A 22,131-nucleotide genomic window follows, 5' to 3' on the forward strand; every position below is an offset into this window, starting at 1 on the left:
ACGTTGACACGGTGACCTCTGGTGGTCTCCGGCCTTTTGTACGGTTACCGCGGTTACAGCTGTCTCTGTCCTCGTGTATGGTTACCACGGTTACAGCTGTCTCCGTCCTCGTGTATGGTTACCACGGTTACAGCTGTCTCTGTCTTGTCCATTTCCAACGTCAACATTTAGTTTGTATTTGTTGAGGGAAAATTTAGATTTGAACTGACAAACTTCGTTTTAAAATATTTTTATTTTGTTTTCATTGTGGTAAAATTGTGTTTGTTGATATCTGGCAGATCGCCCTGTTTTTCGTGTGTGTGTGTGTGTCTGTGCGTGTGTGTCTGTGTCTGTGTGTGTGTGTGTGTGTCTGTGTGTGTGTCTGTGTGTCTGTGTGTGTGTCTGTGTGTGTGTGTGTGTGTGTGTGTGTGTGTGTGTGTGTGTGTGTGTGTGTGTGTGTGTGTGTGTGTGTGTCTGTGTGTGTGTGTGTGTGTGTGTGTCTGTATCTGTGTGTGTCTGTGTCTGTGTGAGTGTGTGTGTGTGTCTGTGTGTGTGTGTGTGTCTGTGTCTGTGTGTGTGTGTCTGTGTCTGTGTGTCTGTGTCTGTGTCTGTGTGTGTGTCTGCGTGTGCGTGCGTGTGTTTTTCGGTCCGACTAAAAGTAAACACAGAAATCAGCCACTTTCAGCTGCAGCTGGATCGCCATCCTTCACACACACACACAGACACACACATCATACATATAATAAATCATCATATATATAATAAATCATGCATATAAGAAATCATCATATATATAATAAATCATCATACATGTTATAAATCATCATACATATAATAAATCATCATACATGTTATAAATCATCATATATATAATAAATCATACATGTAATAAATCATCATATATATAATAAATCATCATACATGTAATAAATCATCATATATATAATAAATCATACATATAATAAATCATCATATATATATAATAAATCATCATACCTATAATAAATCATCATATATATAATAAATCATCATACATATAATAAATCATCATACATATAATAAATCATCATACATGTTATAAATCATCATATATATAATAAATCATACATGTAATAAATCATCATATATATAATAAATCATCATACATGTAATAAATCATCATATATATAATAAATCATACATATAATAAATCATCATATATATATAATAAATCATCATACCTATAATAAATCATCATATATATAATAAATCATCATACATATAATAAATCATCATATATATAATAAATCATCATATATAAATCATCATACATATAATAAATAATCATATATATAATAAATCATACATATAATAAATCATCATATATATAATGAATCATCATACATATAATAAATCATCATATATATAATAAATCATCATACCTATAATAAATCATCATATATATAATAAATCATCATACATGTAATAAATCATCATATATATAATAAATCATCATACTTATAATAAATCATCATACATATAACAAATCATCATACATGTAATAAATCATCATACAAATAATAAATCATCATATATATATAATAAATCATACGTATAATAAAAAATCATACATATAATAAATCATGATACCTATAATAAATCATCATATATAATAAATCATACATATAATAAATCATCATATACATATAATAAATCATCATACATGTAATAAATCATCATATATATAATAAATCATACATATAATAAATCATCATATATATATAATAAATCATCATACCTATAATAAATCATCATATATATAATAAATCATCATACATATAATAAATCATCATATATATAATAAATCATCATATATAAATCATCATACATATAATAAATAATCATATATATAATAAATCATACATATAATAAATCATCATATATATAATGAATCATCATACATATAATAAATCATCATATATATAATAAATCATCATACCTATAATAAATCATCATATATATAATAAATCATCATACATGTAATAAATCATCATATATATAATAAATCATCATACTTATAATAAATCATCATACATATAACAAATCATCATACATGTAATAAATCATCATACAAATAATAAATCATCATATATATATAATAAATCATACGTATAATAAAAAATCATACATATAATAAATCATGATACCTATAATAAATCATCATATATAATAAATCATACATATAATAAATCATCATATACATATAATAAATCATCATACATGTAATAAATCATCGTATATGTAATAAATCATACATATAATAAATCATCATACATATAATAAATCATCATACATATAATAAATCATCATATATAATAAATCATACCTATAATAAATAAATCATCATATGTATAATAAATCATCATACATATAATAAATCATCATGTATATATAATAAATCATGCATATAATAAATCATCATATATATAATAAACCATCATACATATAATAAATCATCATATATATAATAAATCATCATACATTTAATAAATCATCATATATAATAAATCATACATATAATAAATCATCATATACATATAATAAATCATCATGTATATATAATAAATCATGCATATAATAAATCATCATATATATAATAAACCATCATACATATAATAAATTATCATACATATAATAAATCATCATATATATAATAAATCATCATACATTTAATAAATCATCATATATAATAAATCATACATATAATAAATCATCATGCATATAATAAATAATCATATATATAATAAATCATGCGTATAATAAATCATCATATATATAATAAATCATCATATATATAATGAATCATCATACATCTAATAAATCATCATATATATAGTAAATCATCATACATATAATAAATCATCATATATAATAAATCATCATACATATAATAAATCATCATACATGTAATAAATCATCATATATATATAATAAATCATACATATAATAAATCATCATACATATAATAAATCATCATACCTATAATAAATCATCATATATAATAAATCATACATATAATAAATCATCATACATGTAATAAATCATCATATATATAATAAATCATACGTATAATAAATCACCATACATATAATAAATCATCATACATATAATAAATCATCATATATAATAAATCATACCTATAATAAATAAATCATCATATGTATAATAAATCATCATACATATAATAAATCATCATGTATATATAATAAATCATGCATATAATAAATCATCATATATATAATAAACCATCATACATATAATAAATCATCATATATATAATAAATCATCATACATTTAATAAATCATCATATATAATAAATCATACATATAATAAATCATCATATACATATAATAAATCATCATGTATATATAATAAATCATGCATATAATAAATCATCATATATATAATAAACCATCATACATATAATAAATTATCATACATATAATAAATCATCATATATATAATAAATCATCATACATTTAATAAATCATCATATATAATAAATCATACATATAATAAATCATCATATATATAAATCATCATGCATATAATAAATAATCATATATATAATAAATCATGCGTATAATAAATCATCATATATATAATAAATCATCATATATATAATGAATCATCATACATCTAATAAATCATCATATATATAGTAAATCATCATACATATAATAAATCATCATATATAATAAATCATCATACATATAATAAATCATCATACATGTAATAAATCATCATATATATATAATAAATCATACATATAATAAATCATCATACATATAATAAATCATCATACATGTTATAAATCATCATATGTATAATAAATCATACATGTAATAAATCATCATATATATAATAAATCATCATACATATAATAAATCATCATATATATAATAAATCATACATATAATAAATCATCATACATATAATAAATCATCATATATATATAGTAAATCATCATACCTATAATAAATCATCATATATATAATAAATCATCATACATATAATAAATCATCATATATATAATAAATCATCATACATATAATAAATCATCATATATATAAATCATCATACATATAATAAATAATGATATATATAATAAATCATACATATAATAAATCATCATATATATAATAAATCATCATATATATAATGAATCATCATACATATAATAAATCATCATATATATAAAAAAATCATCATACATATAATACATCATCATATATAATAAATCATCATACATATAATAAATCACCATACGTATAATAAATCATCATACATATAATAAATCATCATATATATATAATAAATCATACATATAATAAATCATCATACATATAATAAATCATCATACCTATAATAAATCATCATATATATAATAAATCATCATACATTTAATAAATCATCATAAATATAATAAATCATACATATAATAAATCATCATACCTATAATAAATCATCATATATAATAAATCATACATATAATAAATCATCATATACATATAATAAATTATCATACATGTAATAAATCATCATATATATATGTAATAAATCATACATATAATAAATCATCATACATATAATAAATCATCATATATATAATAAATCATCATACATTTAATAAATCATCATATATATAATAAATCATACATATAATAAATCATCATACATATAATAAATCATCATATAAATAATAAATCATCATACATATAATAAATCATCATATATATAATAAATCATCATACATATAATGAATCATCATATATATATAATAAATCATACATATAATAAATCATCATACATATAATAAATCATCATATATATAATAAATCATCATATATATAATAAATCATACATATAATCAATCATCATACATATAATAAATCATCATATATATAATTAATCATCATACCTATAATAAATCATCATATATATAATAAATCATCATACATATAATAAATAATAATTTATATAATAAATCATCATACATATAATAAATCATCATATATATAAATCATCATACATATAATAAATAATCATATATATAATAAATCATACATATAATAAATCATCATATATATAATAAATCATCCTATATATAATGAATCATCATACATATAATAAATCATCATATATATAATAAATCATCATACATATAATAAATCATCATATATATAATAAATCATACATATAATAAATCATCATACATATAATAAATCATCATATATATACAATAAATCATCATACCTATAATAAATCATCATATATATAATAAATCATCATACATATAATAAATCATCATATATATAATAAATCATCATACATATAATAAATCATCATATATATAAATCATCATACATATAATAAATAATCATATAAATAATAAATCGTACATATAATAAATCATCATATATATATATAATAAATCGTACATATAATAAATCATCATATATATAATAAATCATCATATATAATAAATCATCATACATATAATAAATCATCATATATAATAAATCATCATACATATAATAAATCATCATGTATACAATAAATCATCATACATATAATAAATTGTCATTTATATAATAAATCATCATACATATAATAAACCATCATATATATAATAAATCATACATATAATAAATCATCATACATATAATGAATCATCATATATATAATAAATCATCATATATAATAAATCATCATACTTATAATAAATCATCATATATATAATAAATCATCATACATATAATAAATCATCATATATATTAGAAATCATACATATAATAAATCATCATACATATAATAAATCATCATACATATAATAAATCATCATATATAATAAATCATCATACATATAATAGATCATCATGTCTATAATAAATCATCATACATATTATAAATCATCATATATATAATATAAAACATACATATAGTAAATCATCAGATATATAATAAATTATCATACTTATAATAAATCATCATCATATATATAATAAATCATACATATAATAAATCATCATATATATACAATAAATCATCATACATATAATAAATCATCATACATATAATAAATCATCATATATAATAAATCATACATATAATAAATCATCATATACATATAATAAATCATCATACATATAATAAATCATCATACATATAATAAATCATCATATATACAGTGGGTACGGAAAGTATTCAGACCCCTTTAAATTTTTCACTCTTTGTTTCATTGCAGCCATTTACTAAAATCAAAAAAGTTCATTTTATTTCTCATTAATGTACACTCAGCACCCCATCTTGACAGAAAAAAACAGAAAAGTAGAAATTTGTGCAAATTTATTAAAAAAGAAAAACTGAAATATCACATGGTCATAAGTATTCAGCCCCTTTGCTTTGATACTCATATTTAACTCACATGCTGTCCATTTCTTCTGATCCTCCTTGAGATGGTTCTACTCCTTCATTGGAGTCCAGCTGTGTTTAATTAAACTGATTGGACTTGATTAGGAAAGGCACACACCTGTCTATATAAGACCTTACAGCTCACAGTGCATGTCAGAGCAAATGAGAATCATGAGGTCGAAGGAACTGTCCAAGGAGCTCAGAGACAGAATTGTGGCAAGGCACAGATCTGGCCGAGGTTACAAAATAATTTCTGCAGCACTCAAGGTTCCTAAGAGCACAGTGGCCTCCATAATCCTTAAATGGAAGAAGTTTGGGACGACCAGAACTCTTCCTAGACCTGGCCGTCCAGCCAAACTGAGCAATCGTGGGAGAAGAGCCTTGGTGAGAGAGGTAAAGAAGAACCCAAAGATCACTGTGGCTGAGCTCCAGAGATGCAGTAGGGAGATGGGAGAAAGTTCCACAAAGTCAACTATCACTGCAGCCCTCCACCAGTCGGGGCTTTATGGCAGAGTGGCCCGACGGAAGCCTCTCCTCAGTGCAAGACATATGAAAGCCCGCATAGAGTTTGACAAAAAACACATGAAGGACTCCCAGACTATGAGAAATAAGATTCTCTGGTCTGATGAGACCAAGATTGAACTTTTTGGCGTTAATTCTAAGCGGTATGTGTGGAGAAAACCAGGCACTGCTCATCACCTGCCCAATACAATCCCAACAGTGAAACATGGTGGTGGCAGCATCATGCTATGGGGGTGTTTTTCAGCTGCAGGGACAGGACGACTGGTTGCAATTGAAGGACAGATGAATGCGGCCAAGTACAGAGATATCCTGGAAGAAAACCTCTTCCAGAGTGCTCTGGACCTCAGACTGGGCCGAAGGTTCACCTTCCAACAAGACAATGACCCTAAGCACACAGCTAAAATAACAAAGGAGTGGCTTCGGAACAACTCTGTGACCATTCTTGACTGGCCCAGCCAGAGCCCTGACCTAAACCCAATTGAGCATCTCTGGAGAGACCTGAAAATGGCTGTCCACCAACGTTCACCATCCAACCTGACGGAACTGGAGAGGATCTGCAAGGAAGAATGGCAGAGGATCCCCAAATCCAGGTGTGAAAAGCTTGTTGCATCATTCCCAAGAAGACTCATGGCTGTACTAGCTCAAAAGGGTGCTTCTACTCAATACTGAGCAAAAGGTCTGAATACTTATGACCATGTGATATTTCAGGTTTTCTTTTTTAATAAATTTGCACAAATTTCTACATTTCTGTTTTTTTCTGTCAAGATGGGGTGCTGAGTGTACATTAATGAGAAATAAAATGAACTTTTTTGATTTTAGCAAATGGCTGCAATGAAACAAAGAGTGAAAAATTTAAAGGGGTCTGAATACTTTCCGTACCCACTGTATAATAAATCATCATATATATATTAAATCATCATACATATAATAAATCATCATATATATAAGAAATCATCATACATATAATAAATTATCATATATATAAAAAATCATACGTATAATAAATCATCGTATATATATATAATAAATCATCATACATATAACAAATCATCATATATATAATAAATCATCATACATACAATAAATCATCATACATATAATAAATCATCATATATAATAAATCATCATACATATAATAAATCATCATATATATAATAAATCATACATATAATAAATCATCATATATATAATAAATCATCATACATATAATAAATCATCATATATAATAAATCAGACATATAATAAATCATCATATAAATAATAAATCATCATACATATAATAAATCATCATATATATAATAAATCATCATATATATAATAAATCATACATATAATAAATCATCATATATATAATAAATCATCATACATATAATAAATCATCATATATATATAATAAATCATACGTATAATAAATCATCATATATATAATAAATCATCATATATATAATAAATCATACATATAATAAATCATCATACATATAATAAATCATCATACATATAATAAATCATCATATATAATAAATCAGACATATAATAAATCATCATATAAATAATAAATCATCATACATGTAATAAATCATCATACATATATAATAAATCATCATACATATAGTAAATCATCATATATACAATAAATCATACATGTAATAAATCATCATATATATAATAAATCATCATACATATAATAAATCATCATATATATAATAAATCATATATAATAAATCATCATACATATAATAAATCATCATACATATAATAAATCATCATGTATATAATAAATCATCATACATATAAGAAATCATCATACATATAATATATCATCGTATATATAATAAATCATCATACATATAATAAATCATACACAACCGTTTATACGGAGAAGGTGGAATACTGTGAATAAATGTAAATAAAAACAGAACGTGATGATTTCTAGATCATATAAACTCACATCTAGTTATAAAATAGACCAGACAACATTTAATTGTTTTATGAAAATGATATTTTTATTTTAAATGATGGCAGTAACACGTCTTAAAAAAGTTGGGCGCTGTGTTCACAGATGATGGTTTTCACAAGTCTTCCTGAGCCCATGCAGTGATTTCCACTCCCGAATAGTGTGTTTTTAATGCAGTGCTGCCTGAGGGCCCGAAGATCACCACCATCCAATATTGGTTTCCAGCCTTGTCCCTTGTGTTCAGAGATTTCTCCATCTGAGCCAAAAATCAGCATCTAATCAGAAGGAAGTGTTTGTTGGAAAACCTCCCCGTGTTTTGGCAGCAGTGCATTCTGGGTGTAGAAACGTCTCCAGCAGGATGAATGTTTATGTCTCAAGAGTTCAGGCTCGTGAAATTAAAACTGACAGTTAAGTTGAGATGGTTGTGAATTTAATTAGACGACATGTTTCCTGAAAGTATCATAGCTGAAGACGCTCCGGTCAGACAGGGTCAACGCAGTTGGAACATTCCCAGTTGTTCATGAACGCACCGTAAACTCACATCTTCAGAAACATTATCACCTGAGGAGGATGTTGAGTTCAGTGTCCTCATACAAGCAGTGGACCACACACACACACACACACACACACACACACACAGAGACACACACAGAGAGACACACACACACACACACACACACACACACACACACACAGACACACACAGAGACACACACAGAGACACACACACACACACACACACACACACACACACACACACACACACACAGACAGAGGCTCAACAGCTGATACATCTCTTCCTGTTGATCTGCTCCCACGGGAGACGTCCATCTGGTGTTTAAAGCACTTTGTCGACCGCTGAGGTCAGAAGGTTTCTAACAGTGATGTCATCAACCATCAGTGATGTCATGGACATCCAGCGGTGGATCTGACCGATCTGATTGGAAACCTGACGATACTACGTCTGTTTTAACATCTGTTAAAACAAATCTACAAATATGTGAAATTAGAAGTTTGAGAGCTTTATTACAGCTGAGTGCTGGTGTGATGTCATGATGATGTCATGATGATGTCATGACAAGGCGCCACATTCCTCTCGCTGCGTGTGACGATATACAGTAAAACACCTCTGAACGACGACGTCCGTTAACGCTTGTGAACTCTGCAGGTCGAGGACTTCTGTTTGATGATCAGCATGTTTTATTTATATTTATATTTATATTTATATTTATATTTATATTATGTGCAGAGCTGATCTGAGCTGGTTTTCTTCCTTCAGGATCATCAGTCTCTGGGTCTCCTGTCGTCCTGTTGAAGTGCCGTCGAGCTAGACGCTGAATCGGAGGTAAGACCTTGATTTGTCCCTTTGAGGCCTCCTTAGCTTCGCTGGCACTCTTCCAGTCAGGTTCTCAGGACTCCAGACTAAACACACCAAAGATCCTCGTTTTCTTCTCATCACATTAAAAACAGAGAGCAGCTCATCCAGCGTTCACGTCGTTCTGCAGGAAATGAGCTGAGGGAGGGTCCGAGCAACAACCAGCAGCACACCGAGTTACGTTTTCAACGCTCTGTGAGCGGCGTGTTGGTGTATTGGAGCAGCTTGTTGCCATGGCGACACAGTTCAGGTGGTTCCCAGTGAATGTTCCCCTCAGGCACCTCAGAAGGTCCCAGTGGAACTCGTGTTGACAGTCTGACTCTGGGGGATGAATTCACGGAGACACCAAGAAAACCCAGCTGGTGTCTCCTGACCTGACGCCTTCTTCGGTCTCGGACGGTGAAGCTCCGCCCCTCTTGAAAACGTGATGTCATCAGAACACCTCGCCCGCCTCCTCACTTCATCGCCGTAGACTTTCTCAACATTTCAAGGGTCTCTGTTGACCGTTTGCACAGTTTGACACCATAAACCAGCTGTGATTGTGAAGTGGAAATCACTGCATGGGCTCAGGAACACTCAGCTGTTGAAGACTCTCTTTTTTTTTCAAAAATCTGTACCAGCGGTGACGTTAACGTGCTGATCAAAAACTCTGAGTTCCTCATGAAGGTTGTTGGTTCTGCGTCTCGGTGTGCAGCTCTGCGCTGCGTTCAACAGCTCTTCTGTTTCAAACATTACAGAAGGTGTTTTCTTCTAAATTAAACTGTGACCTGACAGACGGACGTCTTTATAAACATCTGAAACTCTGCTGGTGTTTCTGAGGTCGGTCTGGAGTTGGTTCCTCGCTCCATTAACAGCCGGCCGGCTTGTTTACTGCAACGTTATCAGATCTCAGAGGTCAAATCTGGGAAACTACAAAGTATTTTGTCTGTTTTTCCTCCCTGAGAGATGAAGATCATGCTAATGAGACATTAGATTACAGTCTGATAAAACCTGACTTGGGCTCTTATTTTTTTCAATATTTTGTAGCATCAGTTTGGTTTTACCATCAGGAGTCGGTCTGAGCATGCTCAGTGTGGACTTCTCTCCGTGATAATCACTCGTACGGTTTCAGGAGGTGAAAAACAGGGTCTTTAGTTTCTAAGAGAATTTTTTTTTAAGCATATAAACTAAATATTTATGTTTATATACCTTTAAATTCTCTTTGACCTTTATTGTTATTATAATTATTTGTGAATTGATGCCGGCTGTTTGTGTGTCTGAAATGATGAAAGGTGTACTTTAGAAACAAGTCTGAAGGTTTTGTGAGTTGAGTTTGTCTGAACGTCCAATCAGCTGCCTGCGATCGCCGCGCTGCTCCAACCTGCTCAAGCGCAGCTTTTTGTCTCTCATTAAATGAATGCTTGTACGTGTGGATGATTTCATCGTCGGCGGTGTGGACGGACCTCGGCGGGTCCGGTTCCAGGAACGCGGTCGGTTCTGAGTCGTGGCTGTTTTCCATCAGCGTCGCTCGATATACGTTCAGATGAATTCCTGGGTTGAGATTCGTCAGAGCACAAACTTCTTCAAACACTCTAATCAGCCTCAGGAAGTCCCAGGGGAGGCAGCAGGCTGGTGTTTGGTATCAGAGCTGCGGGGGCCTCGTCCAGGGGTCAGCTTTATTTTCACATCCCACACATTAACACATGTTTGTGTTTCACAGCAGCTGGACTCTGACTGACCTCAGCAGCCCGTCACTCACTCACATGTTCACCAGTGTGAACCCCCCCACAGCGACGTGGCCCCCCACCTGAAAGGCTCCAAAAGTATGTGGACGCGTCCTGAGACTGGTCCTTAAATATTGATCGGGTGTGCAGCTTTGGCAGCCTGATGATCTGCTGGGTTTGAACTGCACCTCCTTTTAGTTTATTTTGAAGGAGTTCCGCTCCGAACTTTAAGACGTCTGTTTCCGATGTTTGTCCCGAAGCGTCAGATCTCTCAGACACGCAGAGTTCACCGCAGCCTGCTGGTGTCCTCAGACTGCGAATGAAAATGCTCGTCGTCTCCAGGGCTGATGAAGGGAAGCAAAGCCAAAGTGCCGGTGAGTGTAATACCACAGAGGTCCACCAGGGGCTCCAATAGACTCCCATTGAAAAAGCATCAAGGTCTCTCCTGATATACAAAGTCAGTAAATGTTTTCAACAAGTGGTCATGGTGGGCGGGGCCTAATCAGTCAGATCCGCCGCTCTGTAGCTCCTCCCTTTATGGTCACTTCTGGTTCCAAAAAAAACAAGATGGTGGCTTTGAAATGACCGTTCACAAACCCACACGTGACGTTACGGTTGGTCGCTGCTTTGTAGTGTCGTTTTCTTCTTTAATTGTTTCGTTGCAGTTTTACCTGTAAAAACACGGGAAAACATCGATTTTATGAGCAGACGATCGTCACATGAAAAACTCCAGCTTTTATTTTGTTTAATGACTTCTTTAAAATTCAGAGTCCATCAGCCTCCCTGGTAGAAACACTCATCAGCCTGCCTGCACTTCATTATGAGACCGGCTCGCCGCGTTCAGACATGTGCTCTCAAGATGTGGCGGTCGAGGTCGGCGTATCTCCGCCTGATCGGGGGTCAGGCCTGATTGTGGAGCCGTCGGGGCCGATCGGCCTCTCGGAGGGTCTGTGGAGAAATTCGAGCAGCTGTGAGCTCCGTGTGCGGTTTCACATCTTATTCTCATTAAAGGAGGTTGAAGAATTTTTCGTGGAACAGTTACTGTGATCGTTTCAGATGATCATAAAGCAGCTGCTGGTTTGTAGCGAAATTAGCTGTTTGTTAGCTTCGTTAGCAGCAACACTGAGTTCTACTGAACTTCTGAGGAAAAACATTTGCTGAAGACACCCGAACTGTGGCGCCATGGCAACAGGCTTCTCCAACATGAGAGGACAGACCCTCAGAGGACAGACCTTGACAGGACAGACCCTCAGAGGACAGACCCTGAGAGGACAGACCCTGACAGGACAGACCCTCAGAGGACAGACTTTCAGAGGACAGACCCTCAGAGGACAGACTTTCAGAGGACAGACCCTGAGAGGACAGACCTTGACAGGACAGACCCTGAGAGGACAGACTTTCAGAGGACAGACCCTCAGAGGACAGACCCTGAGAGGACAGACCCTCAGAGGACATACCCTCAGAGGACCCCCAGAGACAGATCTTGGCCTCCAGCTGACCTCCACCATCTGGACTTCATGCCACCGGTTCAGATTGCGTCCCCCTCCACTCGGTGCCTGATGCCATGTTGGACCGGCGCTCCAAACAATGAGACCCTTTGTTCTTCAACATTAAATCGTCCGTGAGCACCGGCAGACCGGAAAGAGACGCTGAAACACGGCTAAATAAACAGAGCCGGAGGTCCGTGTAAACCATGCAGAGACCCTCCTCTTCATCAGCCTGTCAGTGGAGTGCTGCGCTGTTTTTACCTTCACATGCTTCACATTAGGACCCCCCCTCCCCCTCCTCGAGGCCCACATCGTTTGGCAAGTGATTAAACACAGAAACATGTTTGTGGGGGCGGAGCTTCACCCTCACTGATGGAGCGATGAAGGCTGGCTGCGTGCCCTCCTATCAAAGCCAGCATATACACGCACACACGCACACACACACACACGCACACACACACGCACACACACACACACACACACACACGCACACACACACGCACACACACACACGCACACACACACACGCACACACACACACACACAAACACACGCACGCACACACACACACACACACACGCACACACGCACGCACACACACACACACGCACACGCACGCACACACGCACATACACACACACACACACACACACACACACACGCACATACACACACACACACACACACACACACACACACACACACGCACACGCACGCACACACAGTACCAGCGCCAGTTAGTGTCACTTTTACTGCCTTCACACTCAGAGCCCTGCAGGAGAGAGACCCTCTTCATCTTCATCTTCATCATCTTGGAAAACAGCTGGCACACATTGTGAAGTCCAAAAGTTAAAACATCTGCCTCTTTATATTTCCACTCAGCGCTGCAGCACAGAAACGGTTAATAATTAGTGATTAGCTGTCGATTTACAAATCACATAAACCCATATTTAGCTGAAAATAGACCAAAGACAACATATCAAATGTTGGAACTGAGAAATGTTATTGTTTTATGAAAAATAAGAAGTTGGGGACTGTGTTCACAGACGATGGTTTTCAGAAGTGTTCCTGAGCCCATGCAGTGATTTCCACTTCAGAATTGTGTCTGTTTTGATGCAGTGCTGCCTGAGGGCATAATGACCAACCAGGATCATGTTCACCACTGAGCTGCATCAACTCTTCTTTTAACAACACTCTGGAAACCTTTGGGAACTGAGGAGACCAGTTTCTGGAGTTTTGAAAGTGAAATGTGGTCCCATTCTTGCCTGATAGAGGATTTCAGCTGCTCAACAGTTCAGGGTCTCCTTTGTTGTATTGTTCATGTCCTGATGCTCCAGATGTTTTCAATGATTGACAGGTCTGGACTGCAGGAGGCCAGTTTATCAGCAGACTCTTCTACTAGAGAACCATGCTGTTGGAATACGTGCAGAATGTGGTTGGACGTTGTTCTGCTGAAATAAACAAGACCTTCCCTGAAAGAGACGTTGTCTGGATGGCAGCATATGTTGCTCCAAAACCTGAATATATCATTCAGCATTAATGCTTCCTTCCAGATGTTCAAGCTACCCATGCCATGTGCACTAATGCATCCTGTACCATCACAGATGCTGGCTTTAGAACTGAGCTGATAACAAGCTGGATGGTCCCTCTCCTCTTTAACCTGGAGGATGCAGCGTCCATGATTTCCGTAAAGAATCTCAGATTGTCAGACGACGGAGGTGTTACGAAGCAGCAGGGGGCTCCTCTCTGTTCGTCGGTGATAGAAGCAGCATCTTCGATCGCGTTCACACGACATTTAACATAGTTTGTGTCGGTCCGACCTGTGATGTGGTCAGACTGTCTGCTGCCCGCAGATCGCAGGAAATGGCACCATTTGGCAATAAGCTGAGCCAGATGCTGCGGATCAGACGCTCTCAAAGCTTCCCACTCTGGTGTGGCAGAGATGGTTTGAATTAATTTGGAACCGCAGGCTTCTCTGGAACTGGAAGGTTTATGACGGCTGCGTGAGCCTGAAAAAATATTCGTTTCTCATCACGACATCTTCTGCAGAAACCAGCGTCGGTAGGATCTCCACTTTAAATTAGTTTTCGATGAGGATGAATTAAATGTCCTGGAAGTGACTGAATGTGATCTGATTGGTGGCTTAAAAAAAACCAAGATTAATTAAGGACATTTTCAAACTGAAAGAGGCCTCAACTAGAGACTGTTTATAAAAGAGTTCGTAGCTTCAGGTCTGTAAAATGGTTCTGATCCAGAAGTGTCTTCAGCTGTAATACCAGCGAGTGCCACTAGAGGTCGGCTCCAAAAAGCCTCCGGCTCCATAGACTCCCATTCAACTTCTCTCATCAAATCCAAAGTGAATAAAATGTGTCCATCAGTTATCTCGGTGTTGTTAGCTAAAGTCACTCCTTCTTATTAGTTTTCTGGAGGTCCATCTGAAAATAATCCCTCATTCATTAGAAAAGAAGATTCAAGAAGACCTGTTTTTGGGGGGCGTGTCTGTTTGATTGACAGGCCTGTGGTGCAGTCAGGTTACAGCTATCGGTGGGCGGGACGTAGTATCGTCAGGTTTACCGATTTTATTTTCAGACTTGGAGGTCTCACTCTGTCGAGGTTTCATCATCTCCTCGAGTTCTGCAGCGATTTATCGTCTCTGCTGTAACACCGACCGGATCACTGACCTCCACACAGAATGATTTATGCTTTCTATCCCAGTGTTGCGGTTCTGGTCTCGTGCCCGTCGGAGGAGATTCGTTCCTGGCAGCAAGCAAGGACACCTAATTTCAGCAATTACACTGATCCGGGAGACGCCCACTTCACATGAGCGTCGCCCTGAACTGTGATGAAGCAACTCTTAACTCTCAAAATCCCTGAAGCCGGGAGGAGGGAATCACATCCCTTCATTTATTCCTTCAGGAGACTTTATTATTACTGAAGGTAATAATTCAGTGGTTCTAAAGATTTGGGACTTTCACTTCTTTTTTTTTACCTTTTAAAAATACCTTAATTATGACTAGTAAAGTTCAAACTGATTTTGCACCCTCACTGAAAAATTAAAGGTACAAATGAGATACATTAATATCATACTCTCATCGGAAATAAAAAAAATTAAAAAAAAATCCTTTCCTTAAAAACCTTAAATAAATCATTAATAGATTTGTAAAAAAAAAAAAAAACACAAATTTAATGTGTAAATTAAGTAACATCCCTTTAAAATCAGATTTATTTTCATTGATTGTTTTTTTTAAAAAGTTTTTTAAGGGTTTAATAAACCAAAGACCTTGATTTAAAATCAGGTGGTTTAAGGGACACTTTAAGGGATTGTTGTCGCCGTCAGTGAAAAGCACATGTAGTTTGTTGATTGTTGAGAAGACGTTTCTTTCACCAACATGTTAATTTAAATGATCTACCAACAGACACCATTAGAAAGCTGCAGATTTCCCTCAGGAGGTGGTGGAGACCAAAAAAAGAGCTAAAAGAGGCTAAACATCGGACACTCGCTGCTCCAAACAATGATCATGCAGGTTAAAGAGATGTTTACCACCGTATTCTTTAAACAACACTGTAAACGTTTGAGAGCTGAGGAGAACAGTTTCTGGAGTTTTGAAAGTGAAATGTGGTCCTGTTAAATATGAGTTTACATGATTTGCAAATCATCACATTCTGGTTTTATGTTCATTTCCCACAGCGTCCGACGGTTTAGAGGACCAGGGTTGTGCATACGAATGTTAGGAGCTCCTGTTGTTTTTTGGATTTTGATTTGATTTTATACACTTTATTAATCCCCGAGGGGAAATTTCGTCACTACAGCAGGGGGGCTCTCAGGGGGGAGCTGCTGCAACAGGCTGCCACTAGCGCGGTGCCAGGTAACCTGACCTGAGGTGCATGTTTTTGGATGATGGGAGGAAGCCGGAGAACCCGGAGAGAACCCACACAAGCACAGGGAGAACATGCAGAACGTGTTTGCTGTGACTCAATGAAGAGCAGAGTGAATTCCTGTTTGAATGAAGATGGTTTCAGAGACGTCCTGCTGGTTCCTGGTTTCTCTCTTATTCCTGGGAAAAACCAGAGAAGTTCAGGAATGCAGAGTCACAGTGGGAATGTCTGTTTCCATGTGTGTAAATATGTGCAGGCGACTGTAGAGTGATTCTCTGGAACAGACGCTCTGCCTTTATGGTCATCTTTGTGTTGTTTTTCTTGTTGTAGGAAGAAAGAAACCCAAGAGCCGGTCCATCATGGAGGGGAGGTGGGGTCTTCTCCTCTGCCTCATTGCAGCAGCGTGTTTCCACGGCAACGCCGCTCAGGGGACAGGTGGGTATGATTATGCAGTTATGGCTTAACTTCCTGCATACCATCACAAAACACGGAGAAACGTGCTCACTATCAGCATTACATCACATCTGTACAATTACTTATACAATCTGTGTGTACATAAACTCACGCACACACACACACACACTGGGCCTCCCGGAGCAGATGTGTGTGGTGAGTTCATTTCTCCCTGTAAACTGTTACTAACGCTGCACATGGATGTTTGCTGCTGAGCACAGATGAAGCTTCGATCCGTCGGTGCCTCGCTGCAGGAAACCTTCTCCTCTCTGATCCCCTTCGATACAAAGATCAAACCTAATTCAGTCTTCCTGCTCGGTCTTAACTTAAAGGAACCCTCACAGGAAGCCCTCCAAACGTCCATGAAATCCCCTCCTGCTGATCCGGGTGTTCGGGCATTACTACCAGACTAAAACTTATCTGGATACTGGATCGCTTTACGGTTAAAGTTTAGAGGCAGATCAACGTCAGACTACGAAGTGTTTCCGATAAGTTGTTTTTATTTTCCAGCATGTGAGCAATGTTCATGCAGAGACTCGTGTATTTTGGGGGGAGAGAGTGTAGCAGGTTGTTTTTTCTGTAGCTATTAAATGCAACTCCTGACGCTGTGCTAAAAGAGTTGGTCTGCAGAATCTAACGGCTGCAAAGGAAGCTAAAACTCAAAAGGTCCAAACACAGGTTTTCTGAGAACACAAGTTTGATCGAAGAGCTCTTCGGTCTGACTCCTTTCAAACACCCACATCAGACCTGAGACCTGGGCAGGACACAATGTGAAATCTCTGAGATGTTTTGAACATCAAAGTTTTCAGGGGAACTGTGAGGGTGAAAATGTTCATGCAGCCGGGCACACGGACAGAAGGCCAGTACGAGGTGAAGACCGGACGTTGGACACTCAATGAAAAGGTCCATCTGCGCTCGGTCCACCTTCTCTTTGGTTCCATCAACACTTTCTGAAAGACACCAACAGTAAACATCTCTTCATTTTCCTCATGTGTCCACCTGAAGGTAGATCCCTGCTCCTGTCCTCAAACTGTCCTCAAACTGTCCTCAAACTGTCTTCAAACTGTCTTCTAACGGTCTCCAAACTGTCCTCAAACTGTCTTCTAGCTGTCTTCTGACTGTCTTCTAACTGTCCTCAAACTGTCTTCTGACTGACTTCTAACTGTCCTCAAACTGTCTCCAAACTGTCCTCAAACTGTCTTCTAATGGTCTTCTAACTGTCTTCTAACGGTCTTCTAACGGTCTCCTCACTGTCTCCAAACTGTCCTCAAACTGTCTCCAAACTGTCCTCTAACTGTCTTCTAACTGTCCTCAACCTGACAACAAGTGCTCCTTGTTTCCAGTGACTTGCACACAACACCAACAACCCTCCTCTTCTGTCTTTGAGTCACTCTTTCCACCTCTGGCTGGCACGCTTTCTAAGAACCAGGACCTGTCCGGGGGTTCCTGGCGCTCCCTCGTAGCACCCCGTGACCTTTTACCTGCGAGACCTCTCCATGACTTGGCGACCTTCCCTCTCAGTGTGCACCCAAGAGGCCGTGGCCGACATCGTCTTCATGGTCGACGGCTCGTGGAGCATCGGCACCGCCAACTTCGAGCAGATCCGTCAGTTCCTGTACACGCTGGTGAACAGCTTTGACGTCGGCCCGGATCACGTGCGCATCGGCCTGGTCCAGTACAGCACCGCTCCACTCACCGAATTCCTGCTCAACACCTACCAGAGCAAGGAGGACATCCTCCAGCACATCAGCAAGTTGCCCTACATGGGGGGCGGCACACACACGGGTCAAGGCCTGGACTTCATGCTGAAGGAGCACTTCGTGGATGCCGCCGGAAGCCGGGCCGGCCAGAACGTACCGCAGATCGCCGTGGTGATCACCGACGGCAAGTCGCAGGATGACGTGGTGTCCCACGCTGAGAACCTGAAGAGGAAGGGAATCGTCTTGTACGCGATCGGTATCAAAGACGCGGACGAAGAGCAGCTGAAGGAGATGGCGAACGAGCCTCACAGCCAGCACGTCTACAGCGTGTCGGACTTTGCGGCTCTGCAGGGAATCTCTCTGAACGTCGTCCAGACGTTGTGCACCGCCGTAGAGGAAGCCAAGCGACAACTGCTGCAGCTGTCTCAAGGTAAAAGGTGTCCGATCGCACAGCGTGTCATCGGCTCATCTGATTTCTTTAGTTACATCTCAGAGGAACTCATCAGAGATGACCGCTTCGAACTCTGAGCCTTCCCGATTCTCTTTTCATTCTCGGAGGTTTATGTCGGTCACATAGTGTCTTCTCGTCCGTATACAAACACACAGTCATTAAATGTTTCCCGGTTTGGTGCTCCAGATGCTGACGCTCCTCTTCCTCCTTCCCAGAATGTGCCAATGCCACCGTGGCCGACATCGTCTTCCTGGTCGACGGCTCCACGAGCATCGGCATCGCCAACTTTCAGGAAGTCCGGCAGTTCCTCCGGAGCGTCGTCTCAGGCCTCGACATTGGTCCCGACAAAGTCCGGGTCGGCCTGGCCCAGTACAGCGACAAGCCGTACACGGAGTTCCTGCTGGAGGACCACATGGACAAACAGTCCCTGCTGGACGAGGTCGACACGTTTCCCTACCGGGCGGGACGCACGGTGACGGGCGAGGCCATCGACTTCCTCCTGTCGGACCATTTCACGGAGAAGGCCGGGAGCCGGGCCGGCAAGCGGGTGCCTCAGATCGCCGTGGTGATCACCGATGGGGAGTCCGCAGACGACGTGATAGGCCCTGCCCAACGCCTGCGGGACCATGGCGTCATAGTGTTCGGCATCGGCGTGGGACAGGCCAACCTGGATGAGCTGAGGTCCATCGCCAGCCGGCCTCAGCAGCGCTTCCTGTTCTCCATCGGCAGCTACGAGGCCCTGCAGAGTCTGACGGACGGCCTGCTGAAGACGGTGTGCGTCTCCATGGAGGATCAGAGGCGAGGTACGAATTAAAGGAACCATCAGAGTAATTTATCTTGTAATAAAATATAGGAAACAGGAAAACAATGACCCCAACATAAGTTTGTATGCATGTTGTTAAAGTGGACGTACTTTCCGGGTCTGAAAAGTGACGCAAATACAGAAACATCTTAAAGTGTAGTACCACTGAGGACCAGCAGGGGCTCCAATAGACTCTCATTGTAAAAGCATCAAGTTCTCTGCTGAAATACAAATGTTATCATGGTGCCATTAGATAAACTTCCTCCTTCTGATCAGTGTTTCCTTCTGGAAATAACTAATAATTTATTACATATTAGGACTCAGACACGGGTATGTTTGGGGGTGGGGCTCTTTGATTGACAGGCCAGTGGTGCAGTCAGGTTTCAAGTGTTGATAGACGGGGCATAGCGTCCTTGTTTCTCTCAAGCTCGTCCAAATATGCTCACTTCTGGTTCCAAAAAAAACCAAGATGGCAACGGAAAGATTTTAGAACAATTTTTATATATAATTTCAGAATTTTTATCTTTATTTTAATAGTTTTTTTTAATGATGTATTCATCACACTGGACAGAAAAAAAAGTGAGGCCCATTTTATCGCAGCTCTTAAATACTAAATGCAACAAGAATTGGAACTGGAAACTGGAAAAACTGGAAACTCTTTCAAAGGGAAACTCCGGAAGTTTAAGATTGTACTTTCAAACAGTCTGACAGCTTTAAAAGATGGTGAAAAAAGAGGCTGAGATACTTTCACGTTGTGTCCGTTGGAAGGGTTAAACTCTCTAAACTGTCGGGTCATACATTTCCAGAAAGGCAAGCTGACATCGTCTATCTTCAGGTCATCGCTGACTCATTCACTGACCTTCATGTGATATTAGTGGAGCGTGTTCCAGTAACCGGCTCCATGAAACCCTGAGATGAGCCAAAAAAAACGTGTGTATTTAAAAAGTTAATTTTCCTCAAAAGCATATCTTTCCTCATATATCAAAGGCTCGGCGCCTGCAGACCGCATGCTGCAGTGATTAATGTCAGACGCTACGCTTCCAGTGAAGTTTGAGGTCAGCCGGCAGTGAAGCCAAAATATGCAACAATAAGAGACCGCAGTTGTTTGGAAAACAGGAATAACCCGTGTTGAACTGGCTGTTATGCAAATTTACTGTGAGAACATTAGTCTGTTTGTTACAGTCGTCTATATAAGGATTCAATTACAACCACAGACTGGATATAAAAGTGTTCGTAGCTTCAGGTCTGTAAAATGGTTCCGATCCAGAAGTGTCTTCAGCTGCAATACCAGCGAGTGCCACTAGAGGTCGGCTCCAAAAAGCCTCCAGCTCCATAGACTCCCATTCAACTTCTCTCATCAAATCCAAAGTGAATA

General features: G+C 37.2%; 1 protein-coding gene across 2 annotated transcripts in view; it reads left to right on the top strand.

The window, feature by feature from the left end:
* Window positions 1-22,131, top strand: part of col6a4a (collagen, type VI, alpha 4a) — a 50,149-nt gene that overhangs the window by 1,957 nt on the left and 26,061 nt on the right. For both annotated transcript variants that reach the window (XM_069143813.1, XM_069143814.1), the window contains exons 2-4: window positions 10,189-10,254; window positions 17,681-17,785; window positions 20,170-20,757. In XM_069143813.1, coding sequence (XP_068999914.1) covers window positions 17,710-17,785; window positions 20,170-20,757 — 664 coding nt within the window. In that variant the 5' untranslated portion in view covers window positions 10,189-10,254; window positions 17,681-17,709. The remainder of the gene's footprint in view (window positions 1-10,188; window positions 10,255-17,680; window positions 17,786-20,169; window positions 20,758-22,131) is intronic.

The sequence above is a fragment of the Embiotoca jacksoni genome, unplaced genomic scaffold (genome assembly GCF_022577435.1).
Source record: "Embiotoca jacksoni isolate LCO1_2020_lvr unplaced genomic scaffold, fEmbJac1.0.p SCAF_114, whole genome shotgun sequence".
Lineage (NCBI taxonomy): Eukaryota > Metazoa > Chordata > Actinopteri > Embiotocidae > Embiotoca > Embiotoca jacksoni.